The 16,739-nt window shown below is 44.8% G+C and overlaps 1 protein-coding gene across 1 annotated transcript in view; it reads right to left on the bottom strand.

Moving 5' to 3' along the window:
• Window positions 1-16,739, bottom strand: part of LOC124606589 (facilitated trehalose transporter Tret1-like) — a 43,316-nt gene that overhangs the window by 11,818 nt on the left and 14,759 nt on the right. Inside the window, exon 3 of the mRNA XM_047138575.1 lies at window positions 1,001-1,309. Coding sequence (XP_046994531.1) covers window positions 1,001-1,309 — 309 coding nt within the window. The remainder of the gene's footprint in view (window positions 1-1,000; window positions 1,310-16,739) is intronic.

Here is a 16,739-nt window from a genome sequence, read left to right as displayed (position 1 = left end):
TAATTAAGTCGGGTGATGCTGAGGGGATTAGATTAGGAAATGAGGCACTTAAAGTAGTAAAGGAGTTTTGCTATTTGGGGAGCAAAATAACTGATGATGGTCGAAGTAGAGAGGATATAAAATGTAGGCTGCCAATGGCAAGGAAAGCGTTTCTGAAGAAGAGAAATTTGTTAACATCCAGTATTGATTTAAATGTCAGGAAGTCATTTCTGAAAGTATTCGTATGGAGTGTAGCCATGTATGGAAGTGAAACATGGACGATAAATAGTTTGGACAAGAAGAGAATAGAAGCTTTCGAAATGTGGGGCTACAGAAGAATGCTGAAGATTAGATGGGTAGATCACATAACTAATGAGGAAGTATTGAATAGGATTGGGGAGAAGAGAAGTTTGTGGCACAACTTGACCAGAAGAAGGGATCGGTTGGTAGGACATGTTCCGAGGCATAAAGGGATCACCAATTTAGTATTGGAGGGCAGCGTGGAGGGTAAAAATCGTAGAGGGAGACCAAGAGATGAATACACTAAGCAGATTCAGAAGGATGTAGGTTGCAGTAGGTACTGGGAGATGAAAAAGCTTGCACAGGATAGAGTAGCATGGAGAGCTGCATCAAACCAGTCTCAGGACTGAAGACCACAACAACAACATCGAAAAGTTATTTCGAGTGATCCAAAACAACTTGCAGTAGAGGCACGTAATCGGAGAACGACTCGCCACAGACCCTCTGGTCACAAAAGTGATGCCTTTTGTCCCGACCCCCAACCCAGCGGAGGCGCAGGCGGAGGCGGAGTATACACTTTGGACTTTTATGAAAAGCTAACACTGTGTAGTGCCAGAAACACACGTGAATCAAAACCCTTGTTTTTAGCAAACGGTGTGCGACCAGTTACAGTATAGGCGCAGGGGTCGCGATATGATCCAGACTTTCATCGTACTGCTTGTTTCTCTCCACGTCCTCCGAGCGGTACACAGGCCACCCAGCTTTTCCTCCGTGGACTCACCAGAGCGAAAGACATGCCGCTGGAAGAGAAGATCAGCAGGAATCTGCGGCCGACGCGATCCACCAGGAAGGGCACGATGCACGCCTCCACGAGCATGATGCCGTTGATGATGATGGGAGCCACGCTGTCGCTGACGGCGCCGCCCGCCGCGATGAAGATGCTCTGCGTGTAGAAGAGCACCGCGTTGATGCCGGCCAGCTGCTCGGCGCAGACCACGCCCAGAGAGATGGCCAGCGCGCGGCGGCACCTGCGGGACCGGAACAGGTCCAGCACCGACGCCTCGTTCACCTTGGAGTCCTCCACAGCTTTCTGCGAACAGCAGTATTCCGTCTTTTGAGGTAAGGATGTTCGTTAATCTATAAATACACGCTTCCTGACAAAAAATGTGCAGCACCCAGAAGACGTGCTCGGACGTCATTGGAACATTGTACACGTACACACCACTGGCGAACATGTAAATGATCTGAGCTGCAGTTCTCTATTGCAGGTAGAACGGCCACCAGCATAGTGCGTTGGAGTTGTTGGTGTTTAGTATTGCTACCAGGCCTGGTAGGGTATACAGGGTGGTCCATTGATAGTGACTTGGCCAAATATCTCACGAAATAGGCATGAAACGAAAAAACTACAAAGAACGAAACTTGTCTACCTTGAAGGGGGTAACCAAATGGCGCTAGATGGCGCTGCCATAGGTCAAACGAATATCAACTGCGTTTTTTAAATAGGAACCCCCATTTTCTATTACATAATCGTGTAGTATGTAAAGAAATATGAATGTTTTAGTTAGTCCACTTTTTTCGCTTTGTGATAGATGGCGCTGTAATAGCCACAAACGCGTAAGTACGTGGTATCACGTAACATTCCGCCAGTGAGGACGGTATTTGCTCCGTGATACATTACCCGTGTTAAAATGGACCGTTTACCAATTGCGAAAAAGGTCGATATCGTGTTGATGTATGGCTATTGTGATCAAAATGCCCAACGGGCGTGTGCTATGTGTGCTGCTCGGTATCCTGGACGACATCATCCAAGTGTCCGGACCGTTCGCCGGATAGTTACGTTATTTAAGGAAACAGGAAGTGTTCAGCCACATGTGAAACGTCAACCACGACCTGCAACAAATGATGATGCCCAAGTAGGTGTTTTAGCTGCTGTCGCAGCTAATCCGCACATCAGTAGCAGACAAATTGCGCGAGTATCGAGAATCTCAATATAGTCGGTGTTGAAAATGTTACATTACCCGTACCATATCTCTATGCACCAGGAACTGCATGGCGACGACTTTGAACGTCGTGTACAGTTCTGCCTCTGGGCAAAAGTGAAATTACAGGACGATGACAGATATTTTGCGCGTGTTCTATTTAGCGACGAAGCGTCATTCACCAACAGCGGTAACGTAAACCGGCATAATATGCACTATTGGGCAACGGAAAATCCACGATGGCTGCGACAAGTGGAACATCAGTGACGTTGGCGGTCTAATGTATGGTGTGGCACTATGGGAGGAAGGATAATTGGCCCCCATTTCATCGATGGCAAACTAAAAGGTGCAATGTATGCTGATTTCCTACGTAATGTTCTACCGATGTTACTACAAGATGTTTCATTGGATGACAGAATGGCGATGTACTTCGAACATGATAGATGTCCGTCACATATCTCGCGTGCTGTTGAAGCGGTATTGAAGAGCATATTTCGTGACAGGTGAATTGGTCGTCGAAGCACCATACCATGGCCCGCACATTCACCGGATCTGACGTCCCCGGATTTCTTTCTGCGGGAAAGTTGAAGGATATTTGCTATCGTGATCCACCGTCAATGCCTGACAACTTGCCTCAGCACATTGTCAATGCATGTGCGAACATTACGGAAGGCGAACTACTCGCTGTTGGTCGTCACACGTATTGCAAAATGCATTGAGGTTGACGGACATCATTTTGAGCATTTATTCCATTAACGTGGTATTTACAGGTAATCACGCTGTAACAGCATGGGTTCTCAGAAATGATAAGTTCACAAAGGCACATGTATCACATTGGAACAACCGAAATAAAATGTTCAAAAGGACCTACGTTCTGTATTTCAATTTAAAAAACCTACCTGTTACCAACTGTTCGTCTAAAATTGTGAGCCATATGTTTGTGACTATTACAGTGCCATCTATCACAAAAGCGAAAAAAGTGGTCCAACTAAAACATTCATATTTCTTTACGTACTACACGAATTTGTAATAAAAAATGGGGGTTCCTATTTAAAAAAAAACAGTTGATATCCGTTTGACCTGTGGCAGCGCCATCTAGTGGGCCAACCATAGCACCATCTGGTTGCCCCCTTCAAGCTAGACATGTTTTGTTCTTTGTAGTTTTTTCGTTTGACGCTTATTTCGTGAGATATTAGGCTCGGTCACTATCAATGGACGGCCCTGTATAATGAACGTGAACTGTTATCAGATGTTGAGTGATATCTGTGAAGGATACGTAGATGCCGTGTACTCGTGTGAGACCGCGACATCAGTTCCTGACGGTGTTTGAAAGGGACCTCTCTGCGGTCTCCATTTAATCCGCTGGTCAAATCGTGCAGTGTACAGATCTGTAGGGTATTTAGATGTGACAAAGATCAAACGTTGCACCGTATGGCAATGTGAGGATAGATTCTAATTATTCCAATGTAAATGCAGTAGTTGTAAGGGGAGACCGTGACATTGGGCTTACGGATTTATTTCAAACACCTTTAGTAGACCATTAATACAAGATAATGTGAAGCCAGTAAGGTGCATTACTCTAGCAATTCAGAGAAAATCGCAAGAGAAGCTTTACGAGGCTGTTATGTGAATCGTGTGTGTGTGCAAAGGTGCCCACCGTAAGAATTCCTTGTGGTCACGTGGTTAGCGTTACCGCACGGCTGGCGGGTCGTGGACGAGGCGACAGCTCGAATTTTAACCCGTATTTTTTTTCATTCCTGGTCTCATTATTTAATTTATATAACATTTGAGAAGTAATATATTGGAAAAAAGTACGTGTATTTGCATGAAATTTCAATTTGTCGTTTCCATGTCTGCATGACAAGTAACATCCTGTAACGTGACATGTCGAGAGCACGTGCGACAAATAATTCCACATTACTCTTTTTTTCTGGCACGCTGTGACTTACTAAATCACTGATTGTAAGTAACGTCATTCGCATCATTATTTATCGAGGTCTGACATGGGCTTTCAAAGCCTGCCCCTCCTCCTTGAAAATTTAATTACATACAGTAAGTAGTCAGATAACGTATCAAATGCACTACAACTTCATCAAAATACATGGGGTTTTCTTTCATTATATTACCTCTCAAACGTCATATAAATTAAATACTGAGACCAGTAATGAAAAAAAATACATTAAAAAGTAAGGGTTGGCGGGATTCGAACCGTCGCCTCGTCATCTTGCCTCACACGAACGCTAAGCACATGACCATAATGAATTCTTGCGACCAGTATCTTTGCACAGAAATATAATTTACGAGGGTAATCCCAAAAGTAAAGGACGATATAAGATGAACATCAACAAAAGCAAAACGAGGATAATGGAATGTAGGCGAATAAAATCGGGTGATGCTGAGGGAATTAGATTAGGGAATGAGACACTTAAAGTAGTAAAGGAGTTTTGCTATTTGGGGAGCAAAATAACTGATGATGGTCGAAGTAGAGAAGATATAAAATGTAGACTGGCAATGGCAAGGAGACCGTTTCTGAAGAAGAGAAATTTGTTAACATCGAGTATAGATTTAAGTGTCAGGAAGTCGTTTCTGAAAGTGTTTGTATGGAGTGTAGCCATGTATGGAAGTGAAACATGGACGATAGTTCAGACAAGAAGAGAATAGAAGCTTTCGAAATGTTGTGCTACAGAATAATGCTGAAGGTTAGTTGGATAGATCACATAACTAGTGAGGAGGTATTGAATAGAATTGGGGAGAAGAGGAGTTTGTGGCACAACTTGACTAGAAGAAGAGATCGGTTGGTAGGACATGTTCTGAGGCATCAAGGGATCACAAATTTAGTATTGGAGGGCAGCGTGGGGGGTAAAAATCGAAGAGGGACACCAAGAGATGAATACACTAAGCAGACTCAGAAGGATATAGGCTGCAGTACGTACTGGGAGATGAAGCAGCTTGCACAGGATAGAGTAGCGAGGAGAGCTGCATCAAACCAGTCTCAGGACTGAAGACCACAACAACAACAACAACAATCCCAAAAGTAAGGTCTGCTATTTTTTTGTAAGTACATAGACCTGTTTATTTCTACAATGGTTTACATCAGTTTACGGCTCGAATATTTAGCTATTTTTCAACATAATCACCATTTCTGTTGATGATTTTTGTAGACGCTGTGGCAGTTTTTGTATGTCCACATCATACCAGCTCGTCGCCATGCTGTTATGAAAGTTATGAACCTCTTCTTTCACCTCGTCGTCGGAGCTGAATCGCTTTCCGGCCAGATGTTCTTTTAACCTAGTGAGCAGGTGATAGTCACTGGGTGCCAAGTCAGGGCTATAGGGTGGGTGGGTGGTTATGTTCCACTGAAACTGTTGCAGGAGAGCAACGGTTTGCCGAGCGATGTGTGGGCGAGCGTTGTCATGGAGAATGTGTACGCCCTTGCTCAACATTCCTCTTCTCCAGTTCTGAATTGCCCGTTTGAGTTTTTTCAGAGTCTCACAGTGCCTGTAAGCGTTAATTTTGGTCCCAGTTATTCAGCTCCGACAACGAGGTGAAAGAAGAAGTTCATAACTTTCTGAACAACGTGGCGGCGAGCTGGTATGGCACGGGCATACAAAAACTGCCATAGCGTCTACGAAAATCGACAGAAATGGTGATTATGTCGAAAAATAGCTAAACGTTCAAGAGGTAAACTGATGTAAACCATGGTAGAAATAAACAGGTCTATGTACTTATAAAAAAATAGGAGACCTTACTTTTGGGACTACCCTCGTACATAAAAGACGCGTAAAATTTCTCTTGCGTTTTTCTCTGAATTGCTAGAGTAGTGCTCTTACTACCTCCACATTATTTTGTTTTAATGGGCTACTAAAGGTGTACAAAGTTTGAAGTAAATCCGTGATTCCAACGTCGTGACGTCCCCTTGTTAGTGCCGCGTTAATTAGGAGTGATAACGATTACCTATATTGCTACTCCTACAAATACCAAAAATGTTGTTGTAGTCGCCTCCCTGGAGATTGGTTGGTTGGTTGGATGGTTGATTTGGGGGAGAAGACGAGACGGCGAGGTCATCGGCCCCATCGGATGAGGGAAGGTTGAGTTGGGTTTGTTTTGGGGGAGAAAACCGGACAGCGAGGTCATCAATCTCATCGGATTAGGGAAGGAAGTCGGCCATGCCATTTGAAAAGAACCATCCTGGCATTTACCTGGAGCGATTTAGGGAAATCACGGAAAACCTAAACCAGGATGGCCGGAAGCAGGATTGAACCGTCGTCCTCCCGAATGCGAGGTTTGCTAACCACTACGCCACCTCGCTCGGTTGAGGGAAGGATGGGGAAAGAAAATCGACCGTGCTCTTTCAAAGGAACCATCCCGAAATTTGCCTTAGGCCATTTAATGAAATCAGGGAAAACCTACATCAGGATGGCTGGACGAGGGTTTGAACCGTCGTCCTGCCGAATGCGAGTCCAGTGTGTTAACCACTGCCCCACCTCGCGTGGTCCTCCCCGAAGCCTGAGTACCATTACTTTCTACTCTTGTCTGTCCTGTGCAAGTTTCTTCACCTCTGTATTACTGCAGGAAGGTGTATCCAATCTACAATTTTTATCCCCCTCATCCATTCCTCACCGTAACCATATGGACGATTCATTGATGCCTCAGGGTGTTGTGTGCCAAATGATCCCTTCTTTCAGTCAAATTGTGCCACAATACACTTGTCACCAGTGGTTCTTCGATTACCCATCTAAAGTTTATTATTCTTCTGTAGCACCGCATTTCAAATACTTCTATTCTCTTCTAAACAGTACATTTTCGTACCAGACAACAACCTTCAGAAAGTATTTCCTAACTCTGAACTTCATATTAGTGTCTCTGCTGAATTACAAGATAAACCTACTATCCAACGGCCATAGCATAGTGTACTAAAAAAAAGGTTGGTGTGCAGGATTGGTCTTCCCAGAGCTCACGTGTAAACTGTCTCAGTGCGTCTACGGGAACAGTTAAGAGCGGCAGAAGCGATTTCAGATCAGTTCGCTCAAAAATCCAGCAACAGCTTTTCATTACGTTCAAAGAGGAGTGACTCAAATTTCGCCTTCATAGCGTTATAAATCAGTAGTACTTCTGCCCTAAGATTACACGTGTACTGTAATAGAAGCATAAGGTGATCCCAAACGCTGCCAGTTAAATGCCTAACACCCATGAAAAAAGGACGAAGAAGTATCTTTAGACTCTTGACTACATGGTGAATATCAGCACTGCTAAAAATTGTTGATAAAATCAAACAAAAATATAAAGTTACCACAAAGTGTAAATCTGCGTGCGGAGTTTGTGAATACATAAAGGCGCGAAATTGTTAAGACTACAACAACGAGGGAAACTGCAGCAGATAAAACAGGTTAAAGCGCATACAACATCAAAAAATGAAAAACACTGGATCGTTTGTTTCACATTATTAATTCTTCCATCCTTCTAGAATGCTGTTTCTGCAAAATTGATGTAGACACATCCATAATGGAGATTTGTAGGTAAAATGAGATAGTTAATCTGTATGTAAATCACTTTGCCACTTCTCACTGAATTTAAAAACCTTGAAAGGTGGCTACACTGAGCCACTGCGCCAGAGATTGCGCCAAAGAGTATTATTCAGCCGCCTCCACAGTGCTTGGGGAGAGCTCGTAGTAGTCAGTGCCTGTCGAGGACTCATGTCAGTCAGTTCTTGGGGAGAGCTCGTAGTAGGAGTGTTTGTTGAGATGTGCTAATAGGCAGTGCTTGCTGAGATGTGGTACTGAAAAGTTCTTGTTGAGATGTGGTAGTAGCGAGTCGGTGTGGAGATATTGTAATGATTAGAGTGCCTTTCATCAATATAAATTAAGGTAACAAACTACTTTTCTTTTTTTTCTCATTATTTCAATGTCCTGAATAATGCGTCATTACAGGTTCAGTCAACAAAGCATCTGGCTTGTGTTCTTGTATTAGAGTGTAATTCTGCTTTCCTTACGCAATTATAGTATTTCTATTTTTTAATTACTTCAGTATAAATGATATTTAAAATTTCTTGTCTTGTTGAAGAAGAACCGTGCCAGATGTGTACGTTGAGTCACACTCCCACACACAGAACAATTACACTTGTGCTTTGGTTTCGTAGGTTTTATAGTTGCTGGGGACTTAATTAATTAATTGTGTTAACAGAAAATTTTCATTTCATTCTTTGTTGTTGTTCTATGCAGTCAGATAGCGTAATAATACTAGTCAGGGCCAACCGTATACGAGACTTGCGTAATCGGACAGACAGCTACTAAAAATATTTGCATTTTATTTAATTAAGCCCCCATGCAACCTTTCGTTGAGTCTGTGGCTGTGTGTGCGTACTGCGACCTCAGCTCATCTTTCTGTCTGGAGGTAGCTTACAGGACTGCACTGCTAATCACATACTGTCGAATTCTGAACGATTTTTATGCTTATTTTAAAGGAGTTCGTTATGGTTTCCGGTTCGGCCTTTATGTAAGACTTTGATAACGTTGCAAAGTCTCATTTAATCTGTCACGCGCTTGCGGAATATCACTTGAGATAGCTGTTTGAATCGAAGATTTCTTATCAGAACACAAAATTTAAATCTAGATGGACAGATATTATCAAATTCTGAAAGAAGTATTGGCGCCCGTTACTCAACGATTGCAGGAACATCTATATAATCGAGTAGAACTGGTGTTTACAGGCAGGTGATATGTCGAGATAATTTCTGGGAAACAGTTACGTGATCCTCGCACTTGTACACTGTCCAATCACATTAATGTGACCACCGGTCAAAGGTTTGAATAACCACCTTTGGAAGCGCAGCCTGCTGCGAGATGTGCAGGAAGAAGGTCAGTGAAGTTGTGGAAGATACCGACAGGCTCTAGGTACGGGCTCCCATGTTGATGCCATATTCCTCGACTTTCGAAACGCGTTCGACTCAGTTCCGCACTGTCGCTTGCTCCAAAAAGTGCGCGCTTACGGTGCATCCGATGACATATCCGGTTGGATAGAATGTTTTCTAACAGACAGAGAGAAGTATGTCGTCCTGAATGGGGAGACTTCAACAGAAACAAGCGTAACATCAGGCGTGCCCCAGGGGAGTGTAATAGGTCCGCTACTTTTTACGATTTGCATAAATGATCTGGTTGATGGTATTGACAGCGGCATTACACTGTTTGCCGATAATGCTGAAGTCTACAGGAAAGTAGTATCACACGAAAGTTGAGAACAAATCAATGAGGACCTGCAGAAAATAAATGCGTGGTGTAATGGCTGGCAGTTATCTCTGAATATTAGTAAGTGTAACCTACTGCGTATAACAAAGCGAAAATCCTCATTCATGTACGAGTATAAAATAAATGCCCAGTCTTTGGAAGCGGAAACATCCGTCAAGTATCTGGGTGTGACTATTCGAAATGATCTCAAATGGATCAGATTGCACAAGTAACGGGCAAGGCGAACTCTAGATTGCGGTTTGTTGGTAGAATCGTGAAGGGATGCAGTCCTTCAGCGAAGGAAATAGCTTACAATTCGTTAGTTCGTCCAGTCTTGGTGTATTGTTCGTCTGTACAGGACCCTTACCGGTTGGGTCTGATTCAAGAGATTGAGAAGATCCAAAGAAGAGCGGCAAAATTCGTGACTGTTACATTTAGCCATAGCGAGAGCTTTAGAAATCTCATAGAAAATTTGGATAGGGACACACTTGCAGATAGACGAGGCGCTAAACGGAAGGGGCGGCTCACTAAATTCCAAAATCCGATCTTCGCCGAGGACGTAGAGCATATACACTCCTGGAAATGGAAAAAAGAACACACTGACACCGGTGTGTCAGACCCACCATACTTGCTCCGGACACTGCGAGAGGGCTGTACAAGCAATGATCACACGCACGGCACAGCGGACACACCAGGAACCGCGGTGTTGGCCGTCGAATGGCGCTAGCTGCGCAGCATTTGTGCACCGCCGCCGTCAGTGTCAGCCAGTTTGCCGTGGCATACGGAGCTCCATGGCAGCCTTTAACACTGGTAGCATACCGCGACAGCGTGGACGTGAACCGTATGTGCAGTTGACGGACTTTGAGCGAGGGCGTATAGTGGGCATGCGGGAGGCCGGGTGGACGTACCGCCGAATTGCTCAACACGTGGGGCGTGAGGTCTCCACAGTACATCGATGTTGTCGCCAGTGGTCGGCGGAAGGTGCACGTGCCCGTCGACCTGGGACCGGACCGCAGCGACGCACGAATGCACGCCAAGACCGTAGGATCCTACGCAGTGCCGTAGGGGACCGCACCGCCACTTCCCAGCAAATTAGGGACACTGTTGCTCCTGGGGTATCGGCGAGGACCATTCGCAACCGTCTCCATGAAGCTGGGCTACGGTCCCGCACACCGTTAGGCCGTCTTCCGCTCACGCCCCAACATCGTGCAGCACGCCACCAGTGGTGTCGCGACAGGCGTGAATGGAGGGACGAATGGAGACGTGTCGTCTTCAGCGACGAGAGTCGCTTCTGCCTTGGTGCCAACGATGTTCGTATGCGTGTTTGGCGCCGTGCAGGTGAGCGCCACAATCGGGACTGCATACGACCGAGGCACACAGGGCCAACACCCGGCATCATGGTGTGGGGAGCGATCTCCTACACTGGCCGTACACCACTGGTTATCGTCGAGGGGACACTGAATAGTGCACGGTACATCCAAACCGTCATCGAAGCCATCGTTCTACCATTCCTAGACCGGCAAGGGAACTTGCTGTTCCAACAGGACAATGCACGTCCGCATGTATCCCGTGCCAGCCAACGTGCTCTAGAAGGTGTAAGTCAACTACCCTGGCCAGCAAGATCTCCGGATCTGTCCCCCATTGAGCATGTTTGGGACTGGATGAAGCGTCGTCTCACGCGGTCTGCACGTCCAGCACGAACGCTGGTCCAACTGAGGCGCCAGGTGGAAATGGCATGGCAAGCCGTTCCACAGGACTACATCCAGCATCTCTACGATCGTCTCCATGGGAGAATAGCAGCCTGCATTGCTGCGAAAGGTGGATATACACTGTACTAGTGCCGACATTGTGCATGCTCTGTTGCCTGTGTCTATGTGCCTGTGGTTCTGTCAGTGTGATCATGTGATGTATCTGACCCCAGGAATGTGTCAATAAAGTTTCCCCTTCCTGGGACAATGAATTCACGGTGTTCTTATTTCAATTTCCAGGAGTGTATTATTACCACCAACTTTCATATCACGCAATAATCAGTATTCAAAGATAACGGACCCGAAGGCGCGAAAACGTCGTGGGAAGGGATCAGGACTATAGGGCGAGTGGTTGAGTGTCTCCCACTGGAGGTGATGTAACTTCTGCGTTACAATATGGAGACCTGCGTTGTCACGAAGCAGCACGGAACATGGCGCATCATTCCACAATGGCGGGTTTCGTCAGACTTGTTGCCCCGTACATATCCTTCATTCTCCGACGGATGTCTACTCTTGTTCGTCCTTCGGCAGCCAAGAATGGAATAACTGTAGACTGGCACTGTTTGGACGCATTTGGTAATATCGTTGCCTTAGTTCACTTTCCGAATTTACCGCACGCTCGTCGGAAAGACACGAACTCCGTACTAATCGCTAGCTTGCATTTCGGTGCTCATGTACCCACATTGGAATCGCGCTACGTTGAATACACCACTGGCCATTAAAATTGCTACACCATGAAGATGACGTGCTACAGACGCGAAATTTAACTGACAGGATGAATATGCTGTGATATGCAAATGATTAACTTTTCAGAGCATTCACACAAGGTTGGCGCCGTTGGCGACACCTACAATGTGATGACATGAGGAAAGTTTCCAACCGATTTCTCATACACAAACAGCACTTGACCGGCGTTGTCTGGTGAAACGTTGTTGTGATGCCTCGTGTAAGGAGGAGAAGTGCGTACCATCACATTTCCGACTTTGATAAAGGTCGGATTGTAGCCTAAAGCGATTGCGGTTTATTGTATTGCGACATTGCTGCTCGCGTTGGTCGAGATCCAATGACTGTTAGCAGAATATGGAATCGGTGGGCTCAGGAGGGTAATACGGAACGCCGTGCTGGATCCCAACGGCCTCGTATCACTAGCAGTCGAGATGACAGGCATCTTATCCGCACGACTGTAACGGATCGTCCAACCACGTCTCGATCTCCGAGTCAACAGACGGGGACGTTTGCAAGACAACAACAATCTGCACGAACATTTCGACGACGTTCGCAGCGGCACGGACTATCAGCACGGAGACCATGGCTGCGGTTATCCTTGACGCTGCATCACAGACAGGAGCGCCTGCGATGGTCTACGAAACGACGAACCTGGGTGCACGAATGGCAAAACCTCATTTTTTCGGATGAATCCAGGTTCTGTTTACAGCATCATGATGGTCGCATCCGTGTTTGGCGACATCGCGGTGAACGCACATTGGAAGCGTGTATTGGTCATCTCTATACTGGCGTATCACCCGGCGTGATAGTATGGGGTGCCATTGGTTACACGTCTCGGTCACCTCTTGTTCTCATTGACGGCACTTTGAACAGTGGACGCTACATTTCAGATGTGTTACGACCCGTGGCTCTACCCTTCATTCGATCCCTGCGGAACCCTACATCTCAGCAGGATAATGCACGACCGCATGTTGCAGGTCTTGTACGGCCCTTTCTGGATACAGAAAATGTTCGACTGCTACCCTGGCCAGCACATTCTCCAGATCTCTCACCAACTGAAAACGTCTGGTTAATGGTGGCCAAGCAACTGGCTCGTCACAATACGCCAGTCACTACTCTTGATGAACTGTGGTATCGTGTTGAAGCTGCATGGGCAGCTGTACCTGTACACGCCATCCGAGCTCTGTTTGACTCAATGGCCAGGCGTACCATGGCCGTTATTACGGCCAGAGGTGGTTGTTCTGGGTACTGATTTCTCAGGATCTATGCACCCAAATTGCGTGAAAATCTAATCACATATCAGTTCTAGTATTATATATTTGTCCAATGAATACCCATTTATCATCTGTATTTCTTCTTGGTCTAGCAATTTTAATGGGCAGTAGTGTATTTTTTCTCGTGATGGTATGTGGGCAGCAAAACAGTTTGTTTTCGAAGGCCCTAGAGTCCAGAATCGGTATGCCAATCAAGCAAAATAGCTGTGACCACTGAGACAATCACCAGACCGACACACCAGAGTGATAAAATACTGGCCCTGCTGCATGAAGATGTCCCTAACTACCAGTTGCAGACCCTCGTCCGAAAGGATGCGTCGTCCCTTCACGCCTTTTTTAAGGGACCCGAAGGCGGGGTAATGTTGTGGGAAGAGATCAGGACTATAGGGCGAGTGCTTTAGTGTCTCCCACTGGAGGTGATGTAACTTCTGCGTTACAATATGGAGACCTGCGTTGTCACGAAGCAGCGCGGAACTTGGTGCATCATCCCACAAAGGCGGTTTCCGACATACATGCTGTCCCACACATATTCGTATATTCATTCTCCGACGGATGTCTATTATTGTTCGTCCTTCGGCAGCCAAGAAAAGAATAACTGTAGACTGGTACTGTTTCCACGCGGCTGCTACGGTTGCAGGTTTGAATCCTGCCTCGGGCATGGGTGTGTGTGATGTCCTTAGCTTAGGTAGGTTTACGTAGTTCTTAGTCTAGAGGACTGATGAGCCCAATTGTTAAGTCCTATAGTACTTAGAGCCATCTGAATTTGATCTGTTTGGACGCATTTGGTAATAACGTCTCCTTAGTTCACTTTCCGACTTTACCACACGCTCGTCGGAAATACACTAACTCCATACTAATCGCTTGCTTGCATCTCGGTGCTTACCAATTGTATCGGTATGAAATGAGCGTTCTTTTGTGAAAACGAAACACTAATTTTGAATTGAAAAGTAAAAACATTTTATTCAAAGTACTGGCCATTGCTTTCTATACATTTTGACCACCTTTATGGCAATTTGTGAACACCACGCTAATAGAAATGTTCGTCTTTTGAAGCCACCCATTCAGACACCCAATTTTCGACTTCTTCGTAGGAATCGAAGTTTTCCTCATCCAATGCGTGTCCCATTGATGAAAACAAATGGTAGTCGGAAGGGGGCAAGACTGGTGTATACGGCGGGTGGGGTAGCAGGTCTCAGCCAAGTGTTTTGATTGTATCCTGAACCAGTTTTGCTCTGTGTGCAGGTGCATTGACGTGTAAAAAATTACTTTGCCATGTCTTCTGGCCCATTCTGGTCTTTTTCCGATTAATACATAGTTCAGATTGATCATCTGTTGTCTGTAGCGATTAGTATTCACAGTTTCACCGGGTTTTAGAAGCTCATGATACATCACACATTTCCGATACCACCAAACACAGAGCATTTTCTTCTTGCCGAATCGATCTGGTTTTGCAGTCGATGTTGATGGTTGTCCTGGATTAATCCATGATTTTTTCCATTTAGGATCCTTAAAATAAATCCAGTTTTCATCTCCAGTAACAATTCGATGTAAAATTGATTTTCTTTCATGTCTTTGAAGCAAAATTTGACAAATGGTTTTTCGGTTTTCCATCTATCTTTCATTCAATTCATGTGGCAGCCATTTTCCACACTTTTGGATCTTTCCCATAGCTTTCAAACGGTCAGAAGTTGTTTGTTGTGCAACATTTAGCATTGCTGGAATTTGCTTCTGACTCAAAGTATCACCTTCATCCAATATTGCTTGCCATTCGGCGTCTTCGAACTTTTTTGGTGGTCTTCCACGTTGTTCATTTCTTACATCAAAATCATTGTTTCTGAACCGTTGAAACCATCTTTTGCATGTTGCTTCCGACAGAGCATGATCACCATATGCCTCGACAAGCATTCGATGCGACTCTGCAGCACTTTTTTTCAAATGGAAACAAAAAATTAATGCTTTCCGCAAATCATCACTTTGTGGTACAAAATTCGACATTGTTAACACGATGAAAACATATGATGTTGTTTGTTCCATGACTTGATGTATACTAAATAACTTTGACAGATGTCATACCAGCCAGGCTCGTTCACAACAAATGTTCCCTATCGAGACATTTGTATCTTAACGCTCATTTCATACCAGTACACCTGGTATATACCCCATTGGAGTCGCGCTACGTTGACTACGAGGTGTGGCTAGAAAAAAACCGGACTAGTACTGGTAAAACAATAAAACGAATGCAATAAGGCTGAAAGTCGCGTGGCCTGTCACGTGACTCTCGCTCCGCCTACTGCTCGAGTTTCATCTGCCTCCTGCACTCAGTCTGCCCGTGGCGTCTGTTTTAAGTAGTTGACGTTTTGTCTGTGCGTCGGAAAATGTTGAGTGTACAGAAACAACAGCGTGTTAACATCAAATTTTGTTTCAAACTAGGAAAATCTGCAAGTGAAACGTTTGTAATGTTACAACAAGTGTACGGCGATGATTGTTTATCGCGAACACAAGTGTTTGAGTGGTTTAAACGATTTAAAGATGGCCGCGAAGACACCAGTGATGACACTCGCACTGGCAGACCATTGTCAGCAAAAACTGATGCAAACATTGAAAAAATCGGTAAACTTGTTCGACAAGATCGCCGTTTAACAATCAGAGCAGTGTCTGAGTTAACAGGAGTTGACAAGGAAAGTGTTAGGCAGATTCTTCATGAAAGTTTCAACATGAACAAAGTGTGTTCAAAAATGGTTCCAAAGTGTCTCACAATTGAACAGAAGGAACGCCGAAGAATGATTTGTTCTGACATCCTGGAAAACATTGAAAGTGATCCCACCTTCTTACAAAATGTTATTACTTGCGATGAATCGTGGTTTTTTACTTACGATCCCGAAACTAAACGCCAATCGATGCATTGGAAAACTCCTGGTTCTCCACGACAAAAAAAGCACGAATGTCAAAATCGAAATTCAAGGCAATGATGATTGTTTTTTTTGACATCAAAGGGATTGTGCACATTGATTGGGTACCAGAGGGACAAACAGTGAATCAGCATTACTACATTAGCGTCCTGGCTACCCTACGTGAGCGAGTACGGAGAAAACGGAACGATTTGTGGAGAAAAAAGTCATCGATCCTTCACCAAGACAATGCCTCAGCTCACAGTGCGTTGTCAGTGAAGACGTTTTTGGCAAAACACAACATTCCCATCTTAGATCATCCACTCTACTCACCTGATTTGGCCCCCTGTGACTTTTTTCTTTTCCCTAAAGTCAAGTCAGCTTTGAAAGGAACTAGATTTGAGACTGTTGAAGCAGTAAAAGAAAAAGGGACGGAAGTAATGTATGGACTTACCGAAAATGATCTGAAGCATTGCTATGAACAGTGGAAAATTCGTATGGAGCGGTGTAGAGACCGAGGAGGAGAGTACATTGAAGAAGATAACATGAAATTGTAAATAATTGTAAATAAATGTTTTTTCCAGCATTAATCCGGTTTTTTTCTAGCCGCACCTCGTATAAGCTGCAGCAACAGCCTCAGACGGAAATTTTTGATCGATCCTTAAATTAAGAACGATTCAGTGTG

The sequence above is a fragment of the Schistocerca americana genome, chromosome 3 (genome assembly GCF_021461395.2).
Source record: "Schistocerca americana isolate TAMUIC-IGC-003095 chromosome 3, iqSchAmer2.1, whole genome shotgun sequence".
NCBI classification, from domain to species: domain Eukaryota; kingdom Metazoa; phylum Arthropoda; class Insecta; order Orthoptera; family Acrididae; genus Schistocerca; species Schistocerca americana.
This window is presented reverse-complemented; position numbering and strand designations above follow the sequence as displayed.